At 47.6% G+C, this 23,805-nt stretch overlaps 1 protein-coding gene across 1 annotated transcript in view; it reads right to left on the bottom strand.

Annotated features, from left to right (window-relative positions):
- Positions 1–4,452: 4,452 nt before the first annotated feature.
- Positions 4,453–23,805, bottom strand: part of PASD1 (PAS domain containing repressor 1) — a 50,289-nt gene continuing 30,936 nt past the window's right edge. The window contains exons 10-21 of the mRNA XM_066202424.1: positions 23,527–23,609; positions 19,849–19,955; positions 18,407–18,554; positions 16,299–16,380; positions 15,354–15,477; positions 14,733–14,836; positions 13,099–13,257; positions 12,424–12,621; positions 11,431–11,636; positions 10,704–10,796; positions 10,008–10,215; positions 4,453–8,816 (exon numbers count right to left, since the gene is read on the bottom strand). Coding sequence (XP_066058521.1) covers positions 8,646–8,816; positions 10,008–10,215; positions 10,704–10,796; positions 11,431–11,636; positions 12,424–12,621; positions 13,099–13,257; positions 14,733–14,836; positions 15,354–15,477; positions 16,299–16,380; positions 18,407–18,554; positions 19,849–19,955; positions 23,527–23,609 — 1,683 coding nt within the window. The 3' untranslated portion in view covers positions 4,453–8,645. The remainder of the gene's footprint in view (positions 8,817–10,007; positions 10,216–10,703; positions 10,797–11,430; positions 11,637–12,423; positions 12,622–13,098; positions 13,258–14,732; positions 14,837–15,353; positions 15,478–16,298; positions 16,381–18,406; positions 18,555–19,848; positions 19,956–23,526; positions 23,610–23,805) is intronic.

Below are 23,805 nucleotides of genomic sequence, written 5' to 3'. Positions count from 1 at the left end.
CAGGCACTTTGTGAAATGCCATCATTGCAGTTGGTGGTAAATTTATGAATTATGTCTTACACCCTCCTCAATACTCTCAGGTATTAATGTAAAATAAAGTTTTACTGAAGAAGTCCAAAAGCTATATCATATATGTGGAAGATGAGGAAGCTTTTGTTCAGGAGCCTTCTCAAAATAATTGCAGTTGATACAATATAGTGCTGATTTGTATTTTTATGTATAAAATATAAAAACTAATTAATCCATTTATGTGGCTATGGATAGGGCCACACTGTATTACTTTTTAAAAACATTTTCACAAAGTTATTTAGAAATCACAAAGCAGATGATGTTTTTCTAGTCCAGGATGTACCCAGATAAGGTTTGATCACTGAGTAATTCTGCATAGCCATGAGGAAATGAATGGAGCCTCATGAGAACAGATACAGCTGCCCATGCCAAAAGCTTTTGTAGGTTTATGAGGGATACTGTTTATGTCAACAAGTAGTCAAAGCTGTGAACTGTTTGCTAATCAAGGTAACAGAGATATGAAAGTCTTAAAACTCAAGGACTTTTTTGATTGAGAGCCAAGATGTGATCTAAGTGAAGGATCTAAGCAGAAGGTGGTGAAGGAACTTGCAGAGTACAACAGCCTTGTGTTGTTACCAGGTTGTAAAAAGGTGCTCAGTTTGTACAATACCCTTTTCTATTAGTGCCTACCCAAGAGACTGTAGAGCCTTTGCCAGCTGGGCAGTAGCTCTTGTCAGATGTCCTATCTATGTGTAAAGAGCATATATATATATCTATATATATATCTCAAAATAGATTTAAGGTGAGAAGTTCGGATATGTAGGGGAACACTAACTTGTATTAACTGCATGGATTTTTTTGTTCAATTTATTTATGTTTTTTCCCAAAAAGGGTGCTGTCTTTAAATTGTTCCTGTAATACACCTGCAGGCTGATCCAGGAAGAATAATCCCAGTGACCAGGCAGCCAGTCTCAGCAGGATGGAGGCTGGAGCAAGGTCACTTCCAGTAGACTTGCAGCACTCAGGCAATGAGGCAAGCAAGTGGCAGGTTCTTCCTTCTGGAACCTCTGGATCGTGGGCTGGTTGACTGGGGAGATGTAGATGTAGCAAGTGCCAGTGATTCCCAAGGAGTGTAACCCAGAGGTATGTTTGCTGAGCTCTGCTTGTGACAGAGGAACTCTGGAGTTTGTCTAGCTTCTTTCCTTCCCTTTCCTATGCCAGCTCCTTCAGTTGCTATTCCAGACAGGCTGGCTAACAAATAGGTGCAAGTTTAGCTGGGACTGGCAGAGCTGGAGCAACAGCAGCTCGTCCCCTTCCTTCACTCCTGAAGAGTGATTCCTTGACTTCAAAGGCCTGCACAGTCAGGACAGAGGTCCCTGTGCTGTGCTGCCTCTTGGCCAGGTGAAGCTGATGATGCAGAGATGGCCCCAGACTCCCATCACGTCCCCTAAGGCTGCTGGGTGTGCACACCAACAGGAGGCAGCTTGGTGAAGTGAATTCTGTTGTGCCACTTCACTCCTCTATGTTACTTTTTTTTTCTGTGAGTTTCCATGAAGTTTTCTGCCTTTAATTTCAGGTTCAGTCATAGGAAATAAATGAAGGTGCATCATTCAGTACGAAATAGCTGCAGGTGGGCTGGAGATTGCTGCAACTACTGCTGCTGTTTGTGCAGTGCCTGCTGCAGTGTGACCTGGCAGCTGTGACACTGGCAGTGGCTGTGGGGGACACTGCACAGTCCTCCCTGTGGCTGGGCCCTTAGTGCTGTGTACTAAAATGCCTTTTCTCAGATGTAATCAGTACGCTGGGGACAGAGCCAGCAGAGCTGTGATGTTCCTGGTCTCACCATATGGAATATGCTGCTCCCTGTGCTCTGGGTGACAGCCCTGACCCCCACAAGGAACTTGTGTGTGGCATTGTGAGGGGAGGGAATAGCTCAAATAATGAAAATACCAGCTCTTTCCACCATAGGGGACAGCTGATGGTGGTTAAACCAGTTGCATTTTCCAGGTTGTGGAAGTGGCTGCTGCCATGCGATGCAGAAAAAACCACTTTCTGTTTTTCATCCATTCCTAAAACAAGCCACTTGTTCATGACTCTGATGGCTGAATAATAATGTAATTTTAGAAGAGTCTGCTACCATGGTGACTAAAACATAGCTGTGTGTTGATTTTATCAGAAGTTTCTCATCCAGCTGTACCATACAAGGTTTTTGATTGTGATTGCTGTTGTTATCTGGACTAAAACAGAAGGAAATAGATTTGTTTCCAGAAAAACAGGAACAAGATTTTCTGTCTTTTCTGCTCTAGCTTTGTCACTTAACCAATCAATACAGCAGCACGTTTGTGTTGACAGATTGGCTTTTATACAATGTGTTGTATGCAGAGGAGGTGTTAAATAAAATATTGTTTCCCTTAAGAAAAAAAAAACAAACCCCTGTGTTGGAGGCACTGTTATTTCCTGGGCTGGCCTGCTGCAGAAGTTCCTTTGAGAGTGTTGGTCACGTTAAAGCCACGTTTAGTCAGTGCTTTGCAAAACAAGGAGCAAGCCAGACAAAATCAAGGACAGCAGCCTCCCAGAAGTGGAGGAAAAATGAGACTGTGACAGGTAGAAGAATTATAAAAGAAAGGCCTCATAAAATCAGGCCTGCTCTATTAAATGGTTAAATTAATAGCTGGCCTGTCATCTCTTCTAAGTGTAGTTAAGCACTTTGCACGTTCCCATGTGAAAACAATCGTGGTATGAAAGGTTCATTAACACAACCACCTAGGCTTGGGTTGAAAAATAAGTGCATCTGTGTGAGGAGTAAGACCTGTTCCATGAGAATCCATAAAGGAAAGACGTAAACAGCCTGAATCTTAGCATTTACACACCGATCACCTCAAGAGAGAAATGAGTAAATAAATGAAGTAAACTACCAGCCAAGAGGTGTTGTGGAATCTCTCTAAAATAAGTGATGCGGATAAAGAATTGGCTTTTCCCACCTGAAGAAAATGGACTCTCGGCTCAGTACAGCATCTGATGACCCGCAGCGATCGAGGGAGGGGGAAAAAGGAGACGGGCCAAGCCGGGACGGGTCTGCAGAGACGGAATTCGCCAAGTCGGGAACGAGCAGCCCGCAGCGAAAAGGAAATTAAAGCAGCCAGTACAGAGTAGCGAGGAGCGCCGGCCGGGTAAAATACACAAAGACTAAGAACCGGGCAGCGCACGGGCATAGAAACAAACACACAACCACAGAACTAAACCCAAAACTATGCGCATACTCCGCGCAGTAAAATCACGAATTTTGAGTTCAAAAACTTCGCGGTGGAAATCACGCGCCGCGGAGCGTAGTACCCGCGTAACTGCGCACATGCTCCGCGGAGCAACGCGCAGAGTGAGAGGTTAAAAACGGGGTAAAATACTGGAAATCTTGAGATCGCGAGTTTCAGCCGACAAAACCGCGATAATCGTTACCTACGTGGTATTTTATTAAGAAATCCGTTTTAAAAAAATGACAATGTGCTGAAGGGAGCGCAGCTGCGGCGGCAACCGTCTGCCCCCCGCGGGCTCCAGAGACCTCTCGGTCCCTATCTCCTGTGTCTGCAGGTCCGTTTCTGCCCGATGGAAGAGTTACCTTTTAATTGCGTTTCTCGTGTTGAGAAGACTATTAAATAACGTTATATCCGCTTTGTTCGGGCGGACCCGAACCAGAGCCCGGGGACGGGATCTGTGCGTGCCCTTGTAAAATTGTCCCGGCGGGAAACAGCGTGCTCAGCCGGTGGGGTTCCGGCTCCCGCGGCACGAGCTCGGCAGACGGCGAGAACCGGACCGCATTGCCTGCAACACCGCTCCTTCCCTCAGCTGGTCGTTCCAACGGCGTTCCCTCAGGAGCTCAGAGTTCCAATGGCGTGCCCTCAGGAGCTCACAGTTCCAATGGCGTGCCCTCAGGAGCTCACAATTCCCATGGCGTTCCCTCAGGAGCTCACAATTCCAATGGTGTTCCCTCAGGAGCTCACAGTTCCAATGGCGTTCCCTCAGAAGCTCACAGTTCCAATGGCGTGCCCTCAGGAGCTCACAATTCCAATGGCGTGCCCTCAGGAGCTCACAATTCCAATGGCGTTCCCTCCGGAGCTCACAGCTCCAACACCGTTCCCTCCCGGTCTCGCTTTCCAAGAGCCCCGGCGGCTCTGCCATCAGCCACAAAGCGCTTTATGCCTTTTTAATCTTTTCTGTATTTGTTTTCGGTGTTTTCCCCCCTTTGGCTGTATGCGCTCTTTAGAGGGTTTATTCTTCTTATTTATTTATTATTTGTGTTGTTTTTCCCCCTCCGCTTTTCTACCCTCGGGGTTGGTTTGGGGGTGAAACGGGGATGCAGCAGCCCCGGGTGGGCTGTGACAGGCCTTCTGACCATAAAATGAAGTTTTCTGCAGAAAAACTGGATAAAATAAGGGACGTGAATAAAGAATTGCCCTTTCCCGCATGAAGAAAATGGACTCTCAGCTAGTTTATTACAGTAGCAGACCTATTTGGAAGCCTGAGGTGGCTGTAACGCTGAGCTGGTGTGGACCGGCTCTTGCTTTCTGCATCCAAATTCCACCCTGATGCTTTGCTCTCCCCAATTTATGCGTTGCTTCTCTTGCCTCTGGCCCTGGTCACGGAAATCCCAGTCCTTGTCCCTCCCGGAGAGCAGGGATGACACCCTGAGCCCCCACACACCCACACCACCCAGGCAATAACAGGAGTACATAGGCTGTAAGAGGTCCTACAAGTATTATTTTATTTCTCCTTAATTTGTTTTTTTTTTTTTCTTTTTTTTAAATACTCTGTACAATCTGTTTAAAGCTTGTCAAAATGCATGGGCTCCCGTTCAATGGAGCTGTGCAGGGACGTGGATTCAAAACAAGAATAAAATCTTTACTGTTCATCTTCATAAGACACTTACTTTTTCCCCATTACAAAATACTTTTAAGAATAATAACATTTATAAATGTATTTATATTCAACATCATATAAAATAAACCAAGATTTATACTCAATTCTAGACTTTTTCTTATTTGTTTTTTTTTTCTTGCATGGACTATATACAATATATACAGTAACTTCTCATTGTGTTTGTCAAATCAGCCTGATTACACCCACCAGGCTTTAGCTTATATGTACAAATATGCTAAAAGTGCAAGACTTTTTTATTTAAAGCTGCCTGTGTTTTCAGAGGTCTGGAATTGTGTGGCCTATATATATTTCTATATAGATATACACCTGCATACATAGAAATGTATATTAAAAATACGTATATCCATATATAGTTATCGTATATAGGTACTCGTGTACCAGAAAACCTCAGAACATTTATGACTGATGGGTCAACACCGACCCTGGAGGCCAACCCTGCTGCCATCAGTCACGTCCCTGCCCTCTGCTTGTCACCAACAAGTCACACTTCAATTTCTTGTGAAGCAAACCCACCAGCAACCCTCAATTCCAAATGAGTCATAAAAGCACAGGTCATCGCTAACACCGAGGTAAACAAATACAAATCAACCTGAATAAAGAGATTTCTTTTTTAAATCCATCCATTTCTTTTTTTTTTTTTTTTTTTTTTTTTTTTTGAGAGCGACAATTTAAGGCAAAACCCCCCTGGCCCTGACTCAGCCTTGCCCTTGGCTGGAGGCAGGCTGAGCAAAGAGCAAGCCAGCCCCAGAAAGGGTGGGTGGGATTTTGTCCTTTGAAGCATGTTGAGAAAACAAGGCTCTACCCCTTGGGCAGTGCCTGGGACCGTGCAGCCCCCACCAGCCGCAAGGCTGGCACCTGGGGGGGCTCTGAGAATTCGGGGGGGGCACGTGATAAAGTGCATTTTTAGGTCTCTGCTTTTAGCAAGGCTGATCTGACACGTGAACATCCTCACCGAGCTCCTGTGCTCCTGGCTGGGAGCTGTGGGCACCTGCTGCACCCACCGCCCCCCACCTCCCCCACAACCCCTTCCCAACCCTATTTTTATTATTTTTTTTTTTTACTATCAAAGCCACAGCAATGCCAGAAAACTGCTCTGCCTCCGCTACCCTCCCTACCAAGCCCTGTTAACAAAAGACACCCCTAAACCCCTGAGCCCAAGCCCCAGCACCTGTGAGATCCATCAGATTGCCAATCCTGCCGTGGCTGGGCTGTGTGGGGATGGGACACTGCCCACCAGCCATGGGGATGTGCTGGGGTGATGCAGGGTTAATGGGGAAGCCAGGGAAATCATGGCCTTTCCCTCCAGCCAGCCACCCTGAGCCACCAGCTGTGCAATGCTGGAGCACTAACACAGATAAATGTGTCAGCCTCCCCTCTAATGTTATGTGCCAAGGCGATAGTGAAAAAAAATCCCACAACCAACTCCCAAAAAATACAACCCCCTCCTACCGTGTCTTCATGAGCACCCCTGCTGCCTTGGAATGAGGAGAGGGAGACCCTAAGACTACTAGTGCTTTAAAAACCAAAGTTTCCTACCCTGAAGGCTCTGTGCTGACAGCACAAACCTGCAGAGCAGGAAAGGCCCAGGTGTTTTATTTCAGCTCCGGATTGCCCCACAGAGGCAGGTGCTCCAAATCCCTCTGCCGGCAGGGAGGTGGCCCTGGCCCATGGCTCTGCTGCAGCCACAGTTTCTCCTCGTGGTTTGGAATGGAGGGGCTGCCTCAGGCTGCCTGTGCTGTGTGTGGGCCCAGCCAGGGACTGTGCAGACAGGGCATGAGCCCCAAGACTGGACCCCTCCCTGCCTCCGTTCTGTGGCCAACTACATTCCCCAAAATGCTGCGTGTGGCCAGCTCTGAACCCACCATCCATCCCACCTGGCAGCCCTGGGAGCTGTGCATTAATATCCCAGTCAAAGCTAACCCCTGCAGCTGCTTTTGCCCAAGGAAGGGGACCCATGAACAGCCAGGGCTTGGCACAGATTTGTTCACACACCCACCTCTGCCCCGGCCAAAACACCAAAGCAGCCCAAGGGCCTCGCAGCAATCCCTGAAAGCTCCTGGCTGACCCCACCTCCAGCACCCTCTCCTCCCACTGCCACTGCCCCAGGCAATGTGCCACAGCAAAAACCCCATTCCCTTCCCCAGGAAGAGCTGCCTGGAAACAGCCCCTGCTGTGCCGGGGCTGGAGGAGCCCTGCTGTGCGCTTTTCTGGAAACACAGGGCTGCTGGCAGCTGCTTGTGCCAAAAGCTCTCCACCAGTACCATCAGGAACACCAGCTGCTGCAGTGCTGCCAGGGGCCCAGAAAGTGGCTTGCAGAAGGAAAAGAAGGGAACAACAACAACAACAACAACAAAATACCCCAAAACATAATTAAAAAAGAAAAAAAAAAAAAAGGCAAAACCAAGCATTCTTTGCTTGGTTTCGACAGACATTAGGAACTAAACATTAGGAACTAATTCCTCTCTAAAGCTTGCTGTGTCTGCCAGCTGGAGCTTTACTGCCAGAAGGACCTGGTCCTAACTAACCACTGCCTTGCAAAGTTGATAGTAATGGCCAAACCCATCTACATCTGGGCCCTAACAATGCCCAAAGTTAGTACTCAGCTACTAACACTCCAAAAATGTACTTTTTAATTTTTCCTTTGGAAAGACACAAACAGTAGGGACACTCAACTATACACCCACTGAGGAATAAACTGGTTTTTCAATTCATAAATATAAACTTACAGTTAAAAAGTGACAATTTACAAAAATACGATTTATTGCTGACCCTATGGGCTTGTAACATGGTGTGTTGTGATTATACATTTTGGGCTGGCCAAATTGAAACATGACCTAGCAAAACCACAAAGTTTGCTGTCATCTGCTGTTCTATGCATGTTTGTTTGTTTTTATGTATAGAAACATATACAACTACATCACTTGAAACAAAAAAAAAAAAGAAAAAAGAAAAAAAAAGAAGGAGTAAAGATTCTTTGTCTGTAACCTGAAAAATATTTGGCTACAGGGAGTAAAAACCATACAAATTTATCTTCACTTGTTAACCAAAAATAAAACTTGACAAATATTGTACTAGCTGCGATGTGAGCTGGTATAACAACAGTAAGAAATTCAGGCAAAAGTGGTGTTATGTAAATTAGCAGCATTATCCAAACTCCTGGAAAAAAAAACCTGCGGGACTGAGGTATAGAAAAAGGAAAAAGAATTCACAATGGACCTACTACAGCAAAACGAGTTATGTACACGGTTAATCCAATGGTGTCCTGCGGACTGGTACAGTCTATGTGCTCCAAATGCTGGGCTTGAATTCACAGTGACTTTCAGCATTGAAGTCCTGAATGGAAAAGGGTTTTTTTTTTCCATTGCAAACTGAGCTTCACGACGGCCTGACACCTCTCCTCCCTGCAGCAAGGGAGTCATCACTTCCAGCGGCACCCCGGTGCTGGGCCAGGGTCCACCCGGCTGCTGGAACAGCATCATGGACTGGCTGCGTGGAAATCCCAACCAACAGGGCCCCTGCAGCCATGCAGCCATGCATCCCTGTCAGGGATCATCCCTCCAGCCACGCATCCCTGTCAGGGATCATCCCCTCCCCACGAGCCCGACCTCTCCTGTGCCGTGCTCCGACGGCGCCGTGCTCTGTCTCCCGCGTGCGCCCGGGCGCGGCGGCTGCAGCCTGAGCTCCTCGTCTCCCAGGACACACCTTCAGGGCAGCTGCATCTCGGGCAGGTCAGGCAGGTTGCAGGGCTGGCCCTGCGTGTGGTGGCTCTGCTGCTGCGGGTGCAGGAAGTAGCTCAAGGGGTTCTGCTGAGGAGTGTGGGGCGGCTGGAAGATGCGCTGCGTCGGAGCCCCAGGCACCAGCTCGGGACCTTGCATCTGTTGGGAGACACAAATCTGAGCAGTCAGAGCTGTCCCTCTCCTGCTGCAGGGCTGATGCTGAGACCCGTGGCCAGGAGTGTGTGCACCAAGTCCTAAACTGGAGGGCAGGAGCTGTGCTCCTCAGGATGCTTTGCTGTCAGCACGACCAACAATGCCTGGAGAGCACAGAGGGGAAGCAGGACCCATCTGTCCTAAAAGGCTCATGGGGAGCCCAGCAGGAATGGAGACCTCCAAAAGCTACTTGTAGGTGAGGTACAACCTGCAGGATGTGCAACTTTCATGGGAAAGACCTCCAGACAACCAAGGAAGAGGTCCTAGAGTAACCACGTACCCACCCACGGCTGGTACCTCAAAGATCTGGACTTGCTGTTTCACCTCCTGGCAAAGGCACTGTGCCATCAAACTCTGGTTTACTGTGACCCTGGAGCTATTTATCTGTTCCAGCATCATCACTCTGCTGTCCACACTAACTGCAGTGCAGCCCATGAGGACACATACCCAAAGCAGGGACAGTTCACGCCCGCGTTCGCTGACAACAGCGATTCATTTCTCACTCTAAATCCAGTGCTGCCGTGTGGTGCTTTCAGCTGTACCTACTCCTCTCACTTCCTTTTCTCCTATCTTTGCCTGGAGGACTGTAACTTAACCTCTGCTATCCAGGCAAGGCTTGGAGAGCGTGTTACTGATGAATTATTAGTTTCAACAACCCCTCTCCTTGGCGGTGTCACTAGTTTAGCATGTACTGATGTTAATTGTGTGTTGAAAACCCAAAATCACCTTGTCCAGAGATGTGTGTTGTGAAACACCCATTTATTAAAAGAAAGCTGTGATGGCAGCTGATTAAAACCTTGCTCTGATGAGATGTAACAGCAGGAGGTAGGTTTTCCAAAGAGCTTCTCTCTTATAATTTTTCATGACTATACCAAGCTTCCCACCAGAGCTCCTCTGGATGAAAAGCTGCGTTTGAAAAACTGGGTATTTCTTCTGAACGCTGTGTGATAACAGAGTTTGTTGGAAAATACGGCCTTGAGGGGGTGCAGAGTCAGCTTGGAAAGGCTGAGCACCTGGCTGTGTGGAGACACAACATGAATGGAGGATGTGCAAAGGCTTGATCAGCCAGATAAGCCCAATTTCTTCAAAAAAACCTCATCCCCGTGCCTCCTCAGAAACCTGCTCCTGCTGCAATACCTGAAGGTAGAGGCGGTGCTGCTGGACCTGCTGCTGTGGCCACTGGTGCAGATGGACGGGGGTGTTGGCCTGGTGGGGCGTGAAGCCGGGGTGTGGGATCATGAGGGACGGGGAGAAGATGGGCGGCGGGGCCGGCGGCCGCACGGCGCTGCAGGTGACAGGCTGCACCTGTGCCGGGGCAGGCAGGCTCTGCTGCTCTGCAACAAACCTGCCACAGGGAGGAAAAGCAGGGTGAGAACCCACACACAGACACACCCTCGGAATGGGCTCTGGGAGCCCAGCTGCTGCAGGAACCTGCCCGGAGCAGGGCTGCTCAAACCGTGCAGACCTTGCTGACAGGAGGCCCCTGATTCCCCTCTGCCCACAAAGCAATGACTGGAACTGCTGAAAATTAAGGTTTTTTAAGGCTGCACATTTTCTCTGTGTCTTGGTCAGGCATTTTATGCTTTGCAAAAGCTAGAAAACGATTAAGTTTTTAAAACGCACTTTATTTATCATAAATTTCTTCATAATTAAAAAATATTCTCATTTTTCTCCTAACTGGCTGAACTTTTGCTTCATTTCAGACTGAATCTCTCTGTGTTTGCATGACCAGGTACAAGTATTTCCATGTCTTTTCCAGTGCCATAAAGTGTCCTGCTAAGACACTGCAGGAAAATAAGGGCAAGCAGAAAATAAAGGGAAGCAGAGACTCACTTTCCTTGCTGCCTGCTGGCACTGCTCTGCACGGGCTGGCAACTGCTGTTGGCTGTGGGCATCATGGCCTGGATGGACTGATCCAACAGCATCCTGTGGTGGAAGGAAAACAGAGGATGGTCAGGGAAGGGAGAGCTCCAAGGTCCTGTCAGTCTGTAGAAACAACTCCTTGAAAATCCTCCATGAAATCAGGTAAAAATCACTACCTTGAAAACAAGCTAATGAAATAGGATGCTTCTTATCACCTCACATCTCTCCTGTGAACACATGCTGAGAAGATTGGGATTGGTAAAATCGGAGAAGGCTCCAGGGATATCTTACAGCCCCTTCCAGTACCTACAGGGGCTAAAAGAGAGCAGGAGGGGGACTTCTGACAAGGGCGTGGAGTGACAGGACAAGGGGGAGTGACAGAGGGCAGGTCTTAGATTAATTTAGGGGAAATTTAAACTGACAGAGGGCGGGGTTAGAATAATTTATGGAAAATTTAAATGGACAGAGGGCAGAGTTACATCTAATTTATGGAAATAGGGAGAGAAGAGGATTAAAGGCCCCTGATGACGCAGCCTGATGTGCACAGCACACTGGGCTCACCCCTGCAGAGGGAACACCCTTACACTGGCTGTGGCATCCCAAGCCCACTGCCCAGCCACGCCTGCCCTCCTTGCTGCCCAAGTACTGCTGTTTTCTGTCCCTGCCCCCAGGATGGTGCCAGCAGGGCTGTGGGTACCTGAGGCTCCTGTCCTGGCTGTACTCAGCTGGTGGCTGCCTCTCAGTGCTGTCGGCGGGCACCTGTGCAGCCACAGCGATGGGGTGTGTTTGGGAGAACACCATGGGGTTGCTGTAGAAGGGCACTGAAATGCTTGTCTGCCCTGGCACACAGGTTTGCTGGCCTTGGCTTCCTCTCACTGGGTGCTGCTGCTTCTGCTGCTGTGCCTGAAATGGAGACACAGGTACCCATGTAAGTTTTAAAGCTCCCTGATGGAAGGATAAAATGACCACTTACACTGGGCAGATGGGAAAAGGAGAGGGAACAGTAGGATATTGTCCCTAAACACAGCAGTAGGAACAGTAGATCTATTCAAGACCACCAACCTATTAGCATTTATTGTCCCTGCAGGGCAGCTTTTGGCATCCCTGGACAGTCTTTTGAGAAATTACAGTACAAGGGTCAGGGCACAAGAGGCTTGAGGAGGAAGAGAACAACTTAAGAGGGGAAGTGCAAATCTGAAGTCTCCAAGGAAAGCATCTCATCTGTCCTTTAAAGCAGCAGTTGTTTTTGAACAACTCAAGTCTTTCCCCATCTTAATAGTGGGGATTTAGGTCTAAGTGATGACAAAATTGTCTTTTCAAAGCCGCCTTCCAAGACTCCTCAGGCAGAGCAAAATGAATCTTTTAAAATGATACCTACTCCCACTACACAAAACCACAACTCTCACTGGCTGTGAGTGAGCACGGTGCTGATGAGAGCTCAGACCTCCCCATTCACTTCCTCCCCAGGCGCCAGCAGGGCTCCTGCAGTCTCTGGGGTTTAAATGCTTTCTGGCTACCTGGGTTATCATTTTTACAGCTGAGTGACATTGCTCACGACCGACTCCTGACACAAACCCCTCAGTGCCAGCTATGCAGTAAAACCAGCACAGAGGGGATGTGCGGGACCATGGGGAGGAGCGACACGGAGTATTCAGAAGCTGGGAAAGGGGATGATGACAACGCCAGCGACCTGGGGGACTGTGCCACAGGGGTCCCTGAGGAATGGGTGTGGTGACAGCAGGTGGGTGCTGCAGTAGTGCTTCGTCCCCACGGGGGCTGGCTGCTGTGACTTCTTGGCTGTGCTCTGCCTGGGCGTCCCCTGCGGCCTCCGGGGGATCGGCTGCTGCACCGTGTTAAAGACGACGGGGATCGGCTGCTGCATCAGCATCTGTGGGGAAAAGAGGCACAGGAGATGGTGGTGCTACTGCCTGGCAGGAGTAACACTGCAGCAGCAGCACTGTCTCTAAATCCAGGGGCAAAACGGACCATGAGTAACAGGAAATCAAACCTTAGCTCGTGTCGAATATTTATTCGGAGCCAGGACTGTTCCAGCTCCATTGTGCCTGCTGTGCTGTGCAGGAGTGGCACTGGGGATCCAGCAGCACTAACCACACACGGAACCAACCACCAAGCTTTTTGTGCATGGGAGACTTTGGATTAATTTGGGATTGCTTTTTTTTTTCCTCAATCACAGAAATTACTGATGCAAAACTCAGCCAGATATTGACCTCACTCATCTCTGGGGAAACACCACTCCCGCATGTGAAACCGAGTTACCAATTTGTCAAGGATGCTTTTTGCCACAGGCAGTTTTGTTACTGCTCTGTGTGCTGGTGAGTTTGGGAGCACCAGGGGCAGCAGGTACCTGCAGGTTGGAGTCCTGCACGAGCTGCAGCTGCTCCTTGATGACATGGAGCTCCTCTTGCTGTGTTTTGATGTCAGCTTGCAGGATGCGAGTCCTCTCCTCCAGCTGCTCTTTCAGCTGGTGCATCATCCCCAGCTGGGTGGGGAAATGGTACACTGGCTGCAGAGAACACAGAAAAAGGACCACAGGGTAGGATCAGTCCTGCTACTCACACCCACAACGATGCTGGCTTCAGAAAAATGAACTGCTTTTCGGCTTTTGCCGTAAAAAAATATGATGCTGACAAAAAATGGCAAGTGCGTATTTAACCAAAGTGCCACCGTAGCTCCAGAGCAGCAGCACACCTGGCTCACATGCAGTGCCTCCCTCCAGGTGTTGGTCTTTATAATTTCTGCATAGATGAAGTGTCTGTACACTGGAGTCTCCTGTCCTCCAGGAGAACACCCTGCTGGTTGGGGCCCACTTGTGTTTTGTGGCAGACACTGCATCCAGACCCTTGCCACACCTCCTGGCTGGGTTTTTAATTGTGCTACTGATGATATTTGGCAGACGCCAGGCCCAAGTTAGGCTGCAATCCCACCTGGGGGTCCATCCTTCACACCTTCACTGGCCATTTTCAATCTCTCTTTTATGGTCTGAACATTTACTGCACTGGCATCAAAGCCTTGCAAGGACAGACCTTGTCATTACGGTTTATGACTCACTTTTCTTGGGGTTTTTGTTTTCTTTTCTTTTCCTGGCCTCACTCAAACCTTCCATGACATCCTCTACTACAACTCTTCAGCAGTGTATCAGCCTGTAGGGTAGCTGCTAGAGATTCAGGGAGAAGCCTCCAGCAGCCCACAGTGCTTTTGACAAGTGTAAACCTTCTCCTATAGTATTTTTTGAGTGTCCCACCTGCTCTCTCTGCCCACTGAAATAAGTGGTTGCAGTAAGGTTCTTGCGGGTAAATCTCAGCAACAGAAAGGGCACAAAACCCTCTGTTCCCACTCTGGGATGAGCCAGCAAGGACCTGAGGGCAGTGAACCAAAGCCACCTAGGCTGCCCTGCTGACAGGACACACCAGCGCACTGAACAAAAATAAACCACATACCATGACAGGGTGCTGGGAGGGCACTGCCAGCTGAGCCACGGGGTGCTGGGAGAGCTGTTCACCAGGGGCCTGAGGAGTGCCTATGGCCTAGAAATGAAAACTTTGCCTTACTGGAGGTCCACAGCACCTCTAGTGCAGAGCTGGTGCAGCTTCTACCAGGGATGAACAAGTGCAGGGAATTGGGACAACTGAGGATAAGTCTGAAGGGAGAATTTAGACTCCTGCATGCCCCTGGTCATTTCAAGTCCTTGGTGTCAGCACCCATTTTGGATAAAGGCCATCTCAGGTGTACAAACCCCAAGAAAAGAGGGTTGGTGGTGGTGTGAAAAGTCATTTGGCCTGGAGGAGCAAACTGAATCCTGAAAGGAGGCAGCAGAGGAGCCCCTGACATCGCTCCAGCGGCTCTGCCAGCCAGCGGCACTGCCCAGAAAATCCCAGCACGCCCAGAGTGTGGGATCCAGCATCTCTGACAGTGAGATCAATGCTTTTGGCTCATTTCCCTACAGCCTCAGGAAGGCTCCTGCTCCTCAGCACCACTGACCTGAGAGCCCCCAGCTGCTGCCAGCCTCAGGGCTGCCTTGTCCCCCGGAGCCCCTGGTGCCCGCGTGGGAGTGCTGGTGTCCGTGCGCCGCACCGAGGACGTGGCTGCAAGAGAGACACTCACTGTCACACAGCACACCCTGCCTGGGGCTGCAACCCTGGCCACTGAGGAGCTCAGACTTTCTGTGCTGACAGGCACTGACCCCCAAAAACACCGCATTTGGCTTGAGGCTGTGGAAAAGGCTTCCAAAATTGAGTGATAGCCCTGGGATTTCACATGAGAGACCCCATAATAAAATTATGTTATCCCAACATAAAACTTTTGTCAGTGAGCAAGTGAGTCACCTCTGGTCCCCAGACCCACAGCAAACAGCCACGACCCTCAGGTGGTGACAAGCCAGGGGAAATCTGCTCTCACACAGGCAGTGGGTTAAGAGGGAGGAGGTGGCAGGTGGCTCTGTTGCTGCTGTGTCACTTGTCATCACCCGGTTTGCAGGTCCCAGCGCTGAGCATTCCCCTCCCACCCCTCCTCGGCCCCTTCCAGCTGAACAGCAGCAGTTTGGAGGCTGCTCTGCCCTCCAGCCCCCTGCCTGCACCCCAGCTGGGCTGGCCCAGCACCTACAGGTGGAGTTGGAGAGGGTGGTGTGCGAGGAGCAGCGGGAGCTGTGCGATGACAGGGACACTCCCTCCCGGCTGGCGTCCTGGCTGCTGCCGCACTGCCCCACGTCCAGGAAGCTGCTGTGGCTCTGCAGGGAGCAAAGAACAAGTGGTGAGATCCTCAGCAGCAGGGAATGGCCCTGGAAGGAACCTCTGTTGGAACTCTGGGCACTGAGAATTTCAGATTTTCTGTGCTGACAGGCACTGACCCACAAGAAATCACTGCATTGACCTGAGGCCGTGGAAAAGGCTCCAAAACTGAGTGACAGCGCTGGGATTGTGGGTGTGGGGTTTGGATAGAAGTGTGTGATATCACAGGGTGGGAAACTTCAGAGTTTGAGATTTTAGACTAGAGTAATATATATAAAGCAAGATGGAGGTTTTAGGGCATAGGCTGAGTCCTTCTTTTTCACCTTCTTCTTCATGGGTTTGGGTGCTATCTTGTAATTGGGCAGAAAAATCCACATTGTGGGCCACGGGTGGTTGGTTATTGGGTTAAAAGTAAAAAAAGTTTAGGTGTCATTTCATCACTGGACAATTTGTGCTCAAAAGACCTTTTAGAGAGATAGAGATGGAGCCATTTTTCACTTTGTTAGCCAGAACTCACAGCTTGTGAGACTGCAACATGGATAAGAATTAATAAACAACCGAGTCCAAACATGAAACAACGCCTCTTGTGCAATTAAGCCTGGCTCTAACAAGAAAAAGAAGATAAAATGCCACATTTAATGGTGCCCTGTGTGAGGATTGAACTCACAACCTTCAGAGACCTCCACCTCCTCGAGCCCTTGGAATGAGAAGGGAGTAAAGAAAAGGGAGAAGAAAGAACAGCTATTCCCCCTAAGGTTGGTAAGCTATTCCTCAGTTTGGTTTAAACGTCTCCTCATTCAATTGTGAAGGAACATGGTACCTTTAGAGAAGAGGAGGCCAGTTCAATTGATGACTCTTCCAGGCCGAGATCTCGTCTTCTCTCAGCCCGAACTTCTGCATAACTAAAAAAACCCAAAACAAAGATTTTACAGCTTCTGTCCAGGTAAACTGCCACAACAAGAGTACATTCATTTTCAAACCTGATGATGATGAACAAGAACCCATTTTTTTTGCAGGGTATGTGCAAAAAAAATGCCAGTGCCTTGGGCAGGACGAGGTCGGGTCCCTCCTTCTGAGGGTGCACAGAACTGTGCATGCAGCAGAGATAACATCCTGCACTCCAGTGGGGGCTCCAAATACAAACAGGCAGCTCCACAGGTGCGATGTGAAGTGCAGGAACCCCTATGAGGTGCCTCTCAAAGTGTGTATTTTCTTTCCTTAGTTTTCCTCCCTCTGAAATAACGGAATTTTTACAGTAACCAACGCCACACGATTCGCCACTGGGATAAATTGGAGAGGATGTTTCAAAGACACTCTGAGTGCCCAAGGATCGTGGGCACTGAGAGGTGCCAGACTTTAGGGTGATGAAATATAAATGAGCTGTAACCTTCTTGGGAGGCAAGAGAAGCTGCTGAACCGACCTCACTTATATCATGGTGGCAATGAATTTTCCTGAAACAACATTTTTAACTTGTGGGCTTCAGCAACATATTTTAAGCCTGAACTGTCTGAGACAGAATTGAACTTCAAAATTTGGGACTACATCATTAGGTTTAAGAGGCACTGGAAGCAGAAAGAAGAAGTAAGTTCATGCACAATAAATTCAGTCCTTAAAGTGAAGCTGAGCTCCCTGGGGGATGGCAGAGGCAAGACAACTGAGAAGTAATCTCTCTCTGTAACATCTGCTCATGTTAATATTTTATATATAGCTTGTACCACAGATCTCAGAATCAACAGAATTTGGGTTGAAAGGGACCTTGAAAATTATCTGGTTCCAAGCCCTCTGCTGTGGGCAGAACACCTTCCACTAGACCAGGTTGTTCAGGGCCCCAGCCAGCCTGGCCTTGAACACTTCCAGGGATGGGCAGCCACAGCTTCTCCGGCCTTCCAGTGCCTCACCACCCTCACAGGGGAGAATTTCTACCTGATCTAAACCCATCTCTGACAGTTTAATGCCATTCCCCCTTGTTCTACAACTCCGTAACTCCTTGTCCAGCTCTCTTGGAGTTCCCTTAGGCACTGGAAGAGGCTCTAAGATCTCTCTGGAGCCTTCTCCAGACTGAACAACCCCAGCTCCCTCTTCCAGTCCTCACAGGAGAGGTGCTCCAGCCCTCTGAGCATCTTTATGGCCCTCCTCTGGCTCACTCCAACAGACCCAGATATTTCACATTTACTAGTGCCTGCTCTTCCAGGCGTTTGACAGAAAAAGAGGAGGACCAGAAAGAAAAACTGACTCCTGACAGTAAAAAACCACACAGTGAGCAATAAGTTTACTCAAGTTAACAGAGCAAACCAGCGTGTCGCTGTTTTTTCAAGCCCTTCAGAAAATACATTCTTACTCTTCACAAAGTCTTGTTTTGAGAAGGCTGTGCTGATCCAGCAGATCCCCCTCCAGAAGGTGCACTCACAGAGCATCCCACACATGCACTGCCTTCCAGCACGGGCCGCAGCTCAGCACAAGCAGCTTTCCCACTAGGGGGGGATCCAGGGCTGGATTTGGGTGAGGAATAGGGCCAGAAAGCCAGCAGCTAACTTCATAAATATTTAAAGCTCTGATCAGAAGGTTTTGCAGGAGTTACATGATGTCATTCATGCCCAGAAAGATGCCTGATTCCCAACAGCTTTAATTCTTTCTAAGGCCATGTCGGCACTAGGGACAAAAGGGGAATGGAACACACTAAGAGATTTGGCAAAAGGTGGCTTCCAGGCTTTTGGCTCAGTTGCAAAAAGAAAGAAAGAAAAGAGAAAAGGTAAATAGGTGAATAAACTATATGTTCCCTGTCAGGACAGTTTCATGGAATTACATATCATTTCAGTGTGTCAGTAGGCACAGCAAGTATTTGGTTATCATGAAACAGAACTAGAGAAAGCAATGGCTGAGCACTGAGACATGACACACACTGTGAAGGGTTTGGTGCTGGCTCCTACCTGACTACCAGGTGAGTGCAAACGATGAACTCGGGCTTGGAGTTCCACTGGTGGTAGGTGATGTAGTAGTGTGTCTGCAGCCAGATCCACTGCTGCCCTTTGGTCAGGAACCGATAGTAACAGGACTTTCCTTTTCCAAACTGCATCACTGTTTAACAGAAAGAGAAAGGAATTCATAGCAAACAGGGATTTTACGGTGCAAAGGCGATTAGAAAAATCATTCAGCCCCTCTCCCAGACTGAGGCAGTGCTAAAATGAGCTTTATAAACAAGACAGATGATACACAACTTGTTTGGGGTCATTCCTGCTGACTTTCAGGAATTCCCTTTGCTATTTTGAAACTTCTCTTAAAACTGGTATAACCAAATAACTAGCTACATTCTTATGGGCTCACTGAAATAAACATAAATAACATAAATTAAACAGATTATTTGCCTTTCATAAGTACATGAGAACGCATTTCAAAGACTGAAGATCTGAAGTAAGAATCCTAATAATGGCACCAAACAAGAAGATAGCGGAGTTTTAACTGAGAGTTTTCTTCCAAGACCTGGCCTACTCCAACCTGGTGTGTTTTATCAGGCTGTGTCCAGAAAAATCTCAGGTGCTGTAATACAACTGGAAAATAACGAGGGGAACTATGTTAAACAACCACACTAATTGTTCCAGACTGCTGGGAGTACGAAATGAAACACGCTCACCTAAAGTACCCACAATTAATGCAAAGTAAAATACAAACGTGCTTTAAACAAACCCATTTCACTTGACAGGAGGGAAGATGTCTTCCCTGGCTCCAACAGGCCACACTGTTCCTCCTTGCATGAAAATAAACCTCATGGACCTTCTCTGATATTCACACATCAGCCTGAACCTGAACTTGACTCTTGTGCTTTGCTGTTTTCCTTTCAGGTCACCAAACATGAGCCATCTTCACCCACAGGGAAACTGCGTTCAGTACTTTTGTATGTAAAAGGATTCTGAATCTCCAGAAGCATTTTCCTAATGAGTAAGGGAGGTTCACAACACCTAATTGCACAGGCAGGTGATCCAAATGATGCTCTCAGAAGGTGTTTTGGTGAGCTGAGCCTCCTGGCTAACTCCAGAGCCCAGGGGAATGGCAAGAACTGTGACAAATCAGCAAAACTCGTAGGGCAGAGAGGGGAGAGCTCTGACTCCCAACCTTTTAATCTCACTTCACTCTGAGACAACCTGTGCTCAAACCGAGCTATCTGCCAATTTAGGAAACCTGCACAAACAGCTCCTGATCTGACTGAATTCTGCAGATTTCAACCTCCCAGGTATCAGCTGTGACAGTCTGTCACGGGAAGGGAGAGTTCCCACACGCCCCTGAAGAAGAAGCCTTTGGCAATGACAGTAAAAGGTTTTGCACGAGTGACAAAGGGGATCAGACACAGACACACTGCAGAGGAAGGGCAACTTACAGTGTTCGTGGCACCTAGCAAGAAGCTCCAGGTCATCTGCGTGGTAGTAATCATACCCTGATGTTCCCAGAACCTCAAAGGGTAAATATCCTATAATAGGTGGAGCCCTAGAAAGGAAGCAAAGGTCAGGCAGTGAGCACAAAACTTGATGCTTTTGACACGCTGGCAGATAAGCTGTGATCCCAGCAATAAACACCTTGTTCATTCACTTGGCCGGGAAATCTGGAGTGGATGTTCATACAGGCAGTGATGTATTTTTACATCCAAACAACAACAACAAAAAAAAGCCCCGACAGCGAGGGGGAGGTAAAAATTGAGCAAATGAAAAGGTGTGTGTTTACTGTTTCACAGCCTATTCATTATGTGGGTGTAGAGAAAGGCATGTACATATGTGAGTGACTCAATTCATTAAGGATGCTTGTGAGACACAGCTTGACAAGCGCTGTGGCTGATCCTGCACATAACTACTTGGAGCTGGAGTGAAATTATCCAGCAGGTTGGATAATGTAAGTGTCATCTGGGTAGTGACTGTAGGAGAGAGGATAAGTGGGAAGCTGCAGTGTGTGTGTCAAGACCAGCTTGGGAAAAAGTAATTGCTCCCCTGGAAAAGCTTGGGAAACTATAGCCAACAAAACTTCTGTGCTGATAGCACAGACAGCAACAGGCAAGAGGCTGATTTAGGGCTGGTTTTGCTTTGGTTGGAAGAGAAGAAATTAGTGAAGTACTTATATAGACACATTGCAATGACTTACCTCACTATCCTCCCATCAATTCTAGATTTTCCTTTTTCTAGGCAAAATAATAGATTTTTTTAAAAGCAGATGAAACAACACTGAAATGTTGAGGGAGAAAACCACTGCTTTTGTCTCTGTTCCTTGTATGAGGATGTCACTGTCCATCTCCCAACACTCAGGTACACTCCTGCCTGCACCAGCACTCAGTGAAGCAGGACCTGTGCTAATGGGGCTCCACCTGTTATTCCTGCCCAGGAATTGGGCAAAATGGTAAATTACTCAAAATGGGGCAGGCTGAAGGCGATGGTGCCTATCAAACCTGCCTCTCCTGCTGCCCCTCTCCTGGCAAGCTGAGTGCTCTAAAGGAAGAAGGCCATAAAGTGGCCCAAGACTATGAGGAAAAAGTTATTTCAGTGTATTACACCTGGGTTTGGATGGACCAGTCACCTAAACTGAGTTTTTTGGTTATTACTTTGTGAAGTTCTCTCTTGGCTGAGCCGCCCAGCTCCACATTCGCCCTCTTGACAAAGTGGGCACAGGTTATTGAGCCACAGAGAGCCCAGGCAGGTAGGTCTGTAACCTCCCTGCTCCCCACAGCAGCCTGGCACCAAATGGGAAATGGGGGGAGAAGGACAATCCAGGGATCTGCTCAACAGCAGTGCCAGGAGCAGCAAGGTGTGAGCAGGAGCTGCTGAGCCCCAGCACAAGGGACAGCAAATCCCTTGAAAACAGAGCTGAGCACACAGTGCTCTCTGCCACAACACGGCTTTATTTATTCAAGTAACTTTCCACAGCACTCTGTTCCTTCCCCTCATGTGACCCAGATTTCTGTTAATGATGGTAATATGTGTATTTATTAAAGTGTCCTTCCCTGCTGTCCCTTCGGCAGAATGCATCGCTGTTTCTCCTATTTTTAATGACATGCTTATATTCAAGACAATAATGTCTTTCAGATGCACATCAGATAAACATTTAAGCTGATCAGGAAAGTATTACGCTTTCCTGAATATCACCAGAGCTCTTCATAAGAGAAAGCAACTGCAAAATGCTTCTCGTCTGTCATTTAACAAGGAGATGCCTTGTGGAGCAATTTAAAAGTGTCTTGTTAGCTTAAGTTTCAGCCCTGAGATCTGCAACTTGCTGTGCAAACGGGAATGCACAGCCTTTAGAGAGCCTTTTGGGTGCAGTCTTTTAATAAATGAAGGGAAAATAAGAACAGTACCACAGTGCAGAAGAGAAACAGATCATTATCGAAGTTGATGGGTTTTTCTTCCTCTACACATATTTACATACAGACCCAGAATACAGATTTTTCCTATTTTTCCTCGTGTTTATCCAGATCTGTGGAATGCTTTTATTGCATCTGTCTTTACTGTGATTTGAATTGTGACCATGACAGCAAAGGTCCTGGCTCCAGCTCCTGCTGGGTGCCCTGTGCCCCTGCTGATGGCACACCTCAGTGTAGGGCAGCCTGTGGTGATGCAAATCAGCAAGAAACAGCAACATCTCCCAGTGTCCTGCAGGCTGTACTGGGGAGAGCTTGGAATCAGTGGCTAAATGAGACAACTCCCACGATCTCCTGCTCATTCTTGGGTCTGAGCTCACTGCTGGCATCTGGGGCTGTCACAAACTCTGCCTCAGCATCTGCATCATCTTAATTTCCTCTCAGCAACAATGGCTTCCTCGCTGGGGATATCAGCGGGACTGGAGCGTCAGCAAGCACCCAGCACAGAGATTCCTCTCTGAGTCATAACCCAGATTCATCAAAAGACTCTTTGACAAGTTTCAAAGTAGCTCCTACTCACCTTTTTCACAGGAGCTGCTGGGACACAGCCCTGTGGAAAAGCAGCTCACTTCGTTAGTGACGTGAGGGGCTTTGGGCTCTTTTACAGATCTTAACCTTAATCAGGTGATTCTAAAAATGTGCATTATCAGACAGGCCAATTAAATCTAACAAAGCCACTCCAGCGAGATCTCATCTGAATGAATAATCATCTGAGTGTCCCAAACCACCGTGATCAGCTGTAGGGCTGTCACAGGGCCAGTTCCTCCGTGCTCCAAGGTATGATGTGAGGCACACGCCTTGTGTTCCATATAAATGAAAGTTATTATTCATTTCTATTTGCTCTCTCTCTTTCTCGCCCCTAAATGTGCAGATGGTATTTAGATTTTTTTTTTTTCCCTCACCAATATTTTTTTTTCCTTAGAGCCTTATTTACTAGCCTTCTGTTTTTAGTAATGACTACCTTGGCACAGTTCACGAGGGGAGGGATAATGAAAAGAGCAGGATTTTGCAGTGTGCTTATGCACATATGTCAAATACAGAGAAGTAAAAAACGTGAATAAAACCCTCCAGCTTCTTTTGAAGAAAATTAATCCTAAATTAAGCAGCTTAATGAACTGGTTCCAGTCTGTTTCATTCACCAAGCTGAATTCTAGCCCAACCATATTGCATTGTCAAAAACTGAACTAAAACAAAGTAATAAAATCCACTGTTTTTTATTTTGTTTTTAGAAATTCTATCATTTCTCAAGGTGAGAAGTCTAAAGTTTAATGACACGGCAAAAGGTTTAGAAGGATTCCTGGAAGCTGTAGTTGTGAAACAGAGGAGCTAAACCAATACCGGGAACGTATTGGGACCCACAGTGCTCACTTTCAACGACTTCTTATCTTGGTTAGGAGATTAGACATTTTCCTAATGTCTAAATGGAAATATTTAGACATTAAATATGTCTATTTTCCCATGGTTTTTTGCTTGCCTTAAATATGGAAAATAGTGAAGCATTTAAGGATGCCTAACAGCTAAGTTCAGAGCACTGCTACTTCCTGAGTTGCATTTAATTAGAACTATTCCATTTGGGATCTCACGCAATAGGTATACAAAGTTTTCTATTTTCAAACTACAGTTTATCCATCCTTCAGTGACTAAACCCAAATCTCTCACCTGTGGTCCAAGAACAAAAACTTCCATTCCAAACTATGCCTCGACGTGAATTCTTCACACGGCTCTTCAACGTTGCAGAGCTCCTGCAAAACAGAGGGCACATTCAGACATTTAATTGTGTGAAATGACAAAAGGAGCCCGCTATCAAAGCCTGGGATGCATCTTGCTGGCATAATAAACCATAGCAAAAGACAGTGCTTTTAAAGCACTTGACTTATTTTCCTCTAAGGAATGAGTAAGACTTATTCTGTAGATGCGTGAAGTGATGAAAAATGGCTT

Source organism: Chamaea fasciata, unplaced genomic scaffold (assembly GCF_029207755.1).
Source record: "Chamaea fasciata isolate MVZ Bird 193981 ecotype frontalis unplaced genomic scaffold, bChaFas1.0.hap1 SCAF_22, whole genome shotgun sequence".
NCBI classification, from domain to species: Eukaryota; Metazoa; Chordata; class Aves; order Passeriformes; family Sylviidae; genus Chamaea; species Chamaea fasciata.
The sequence above is the reverse complement of the archived record's forward strand: the minus strand, read 5'-3'. Positions and strand labels throughout refer to the sequence as shown.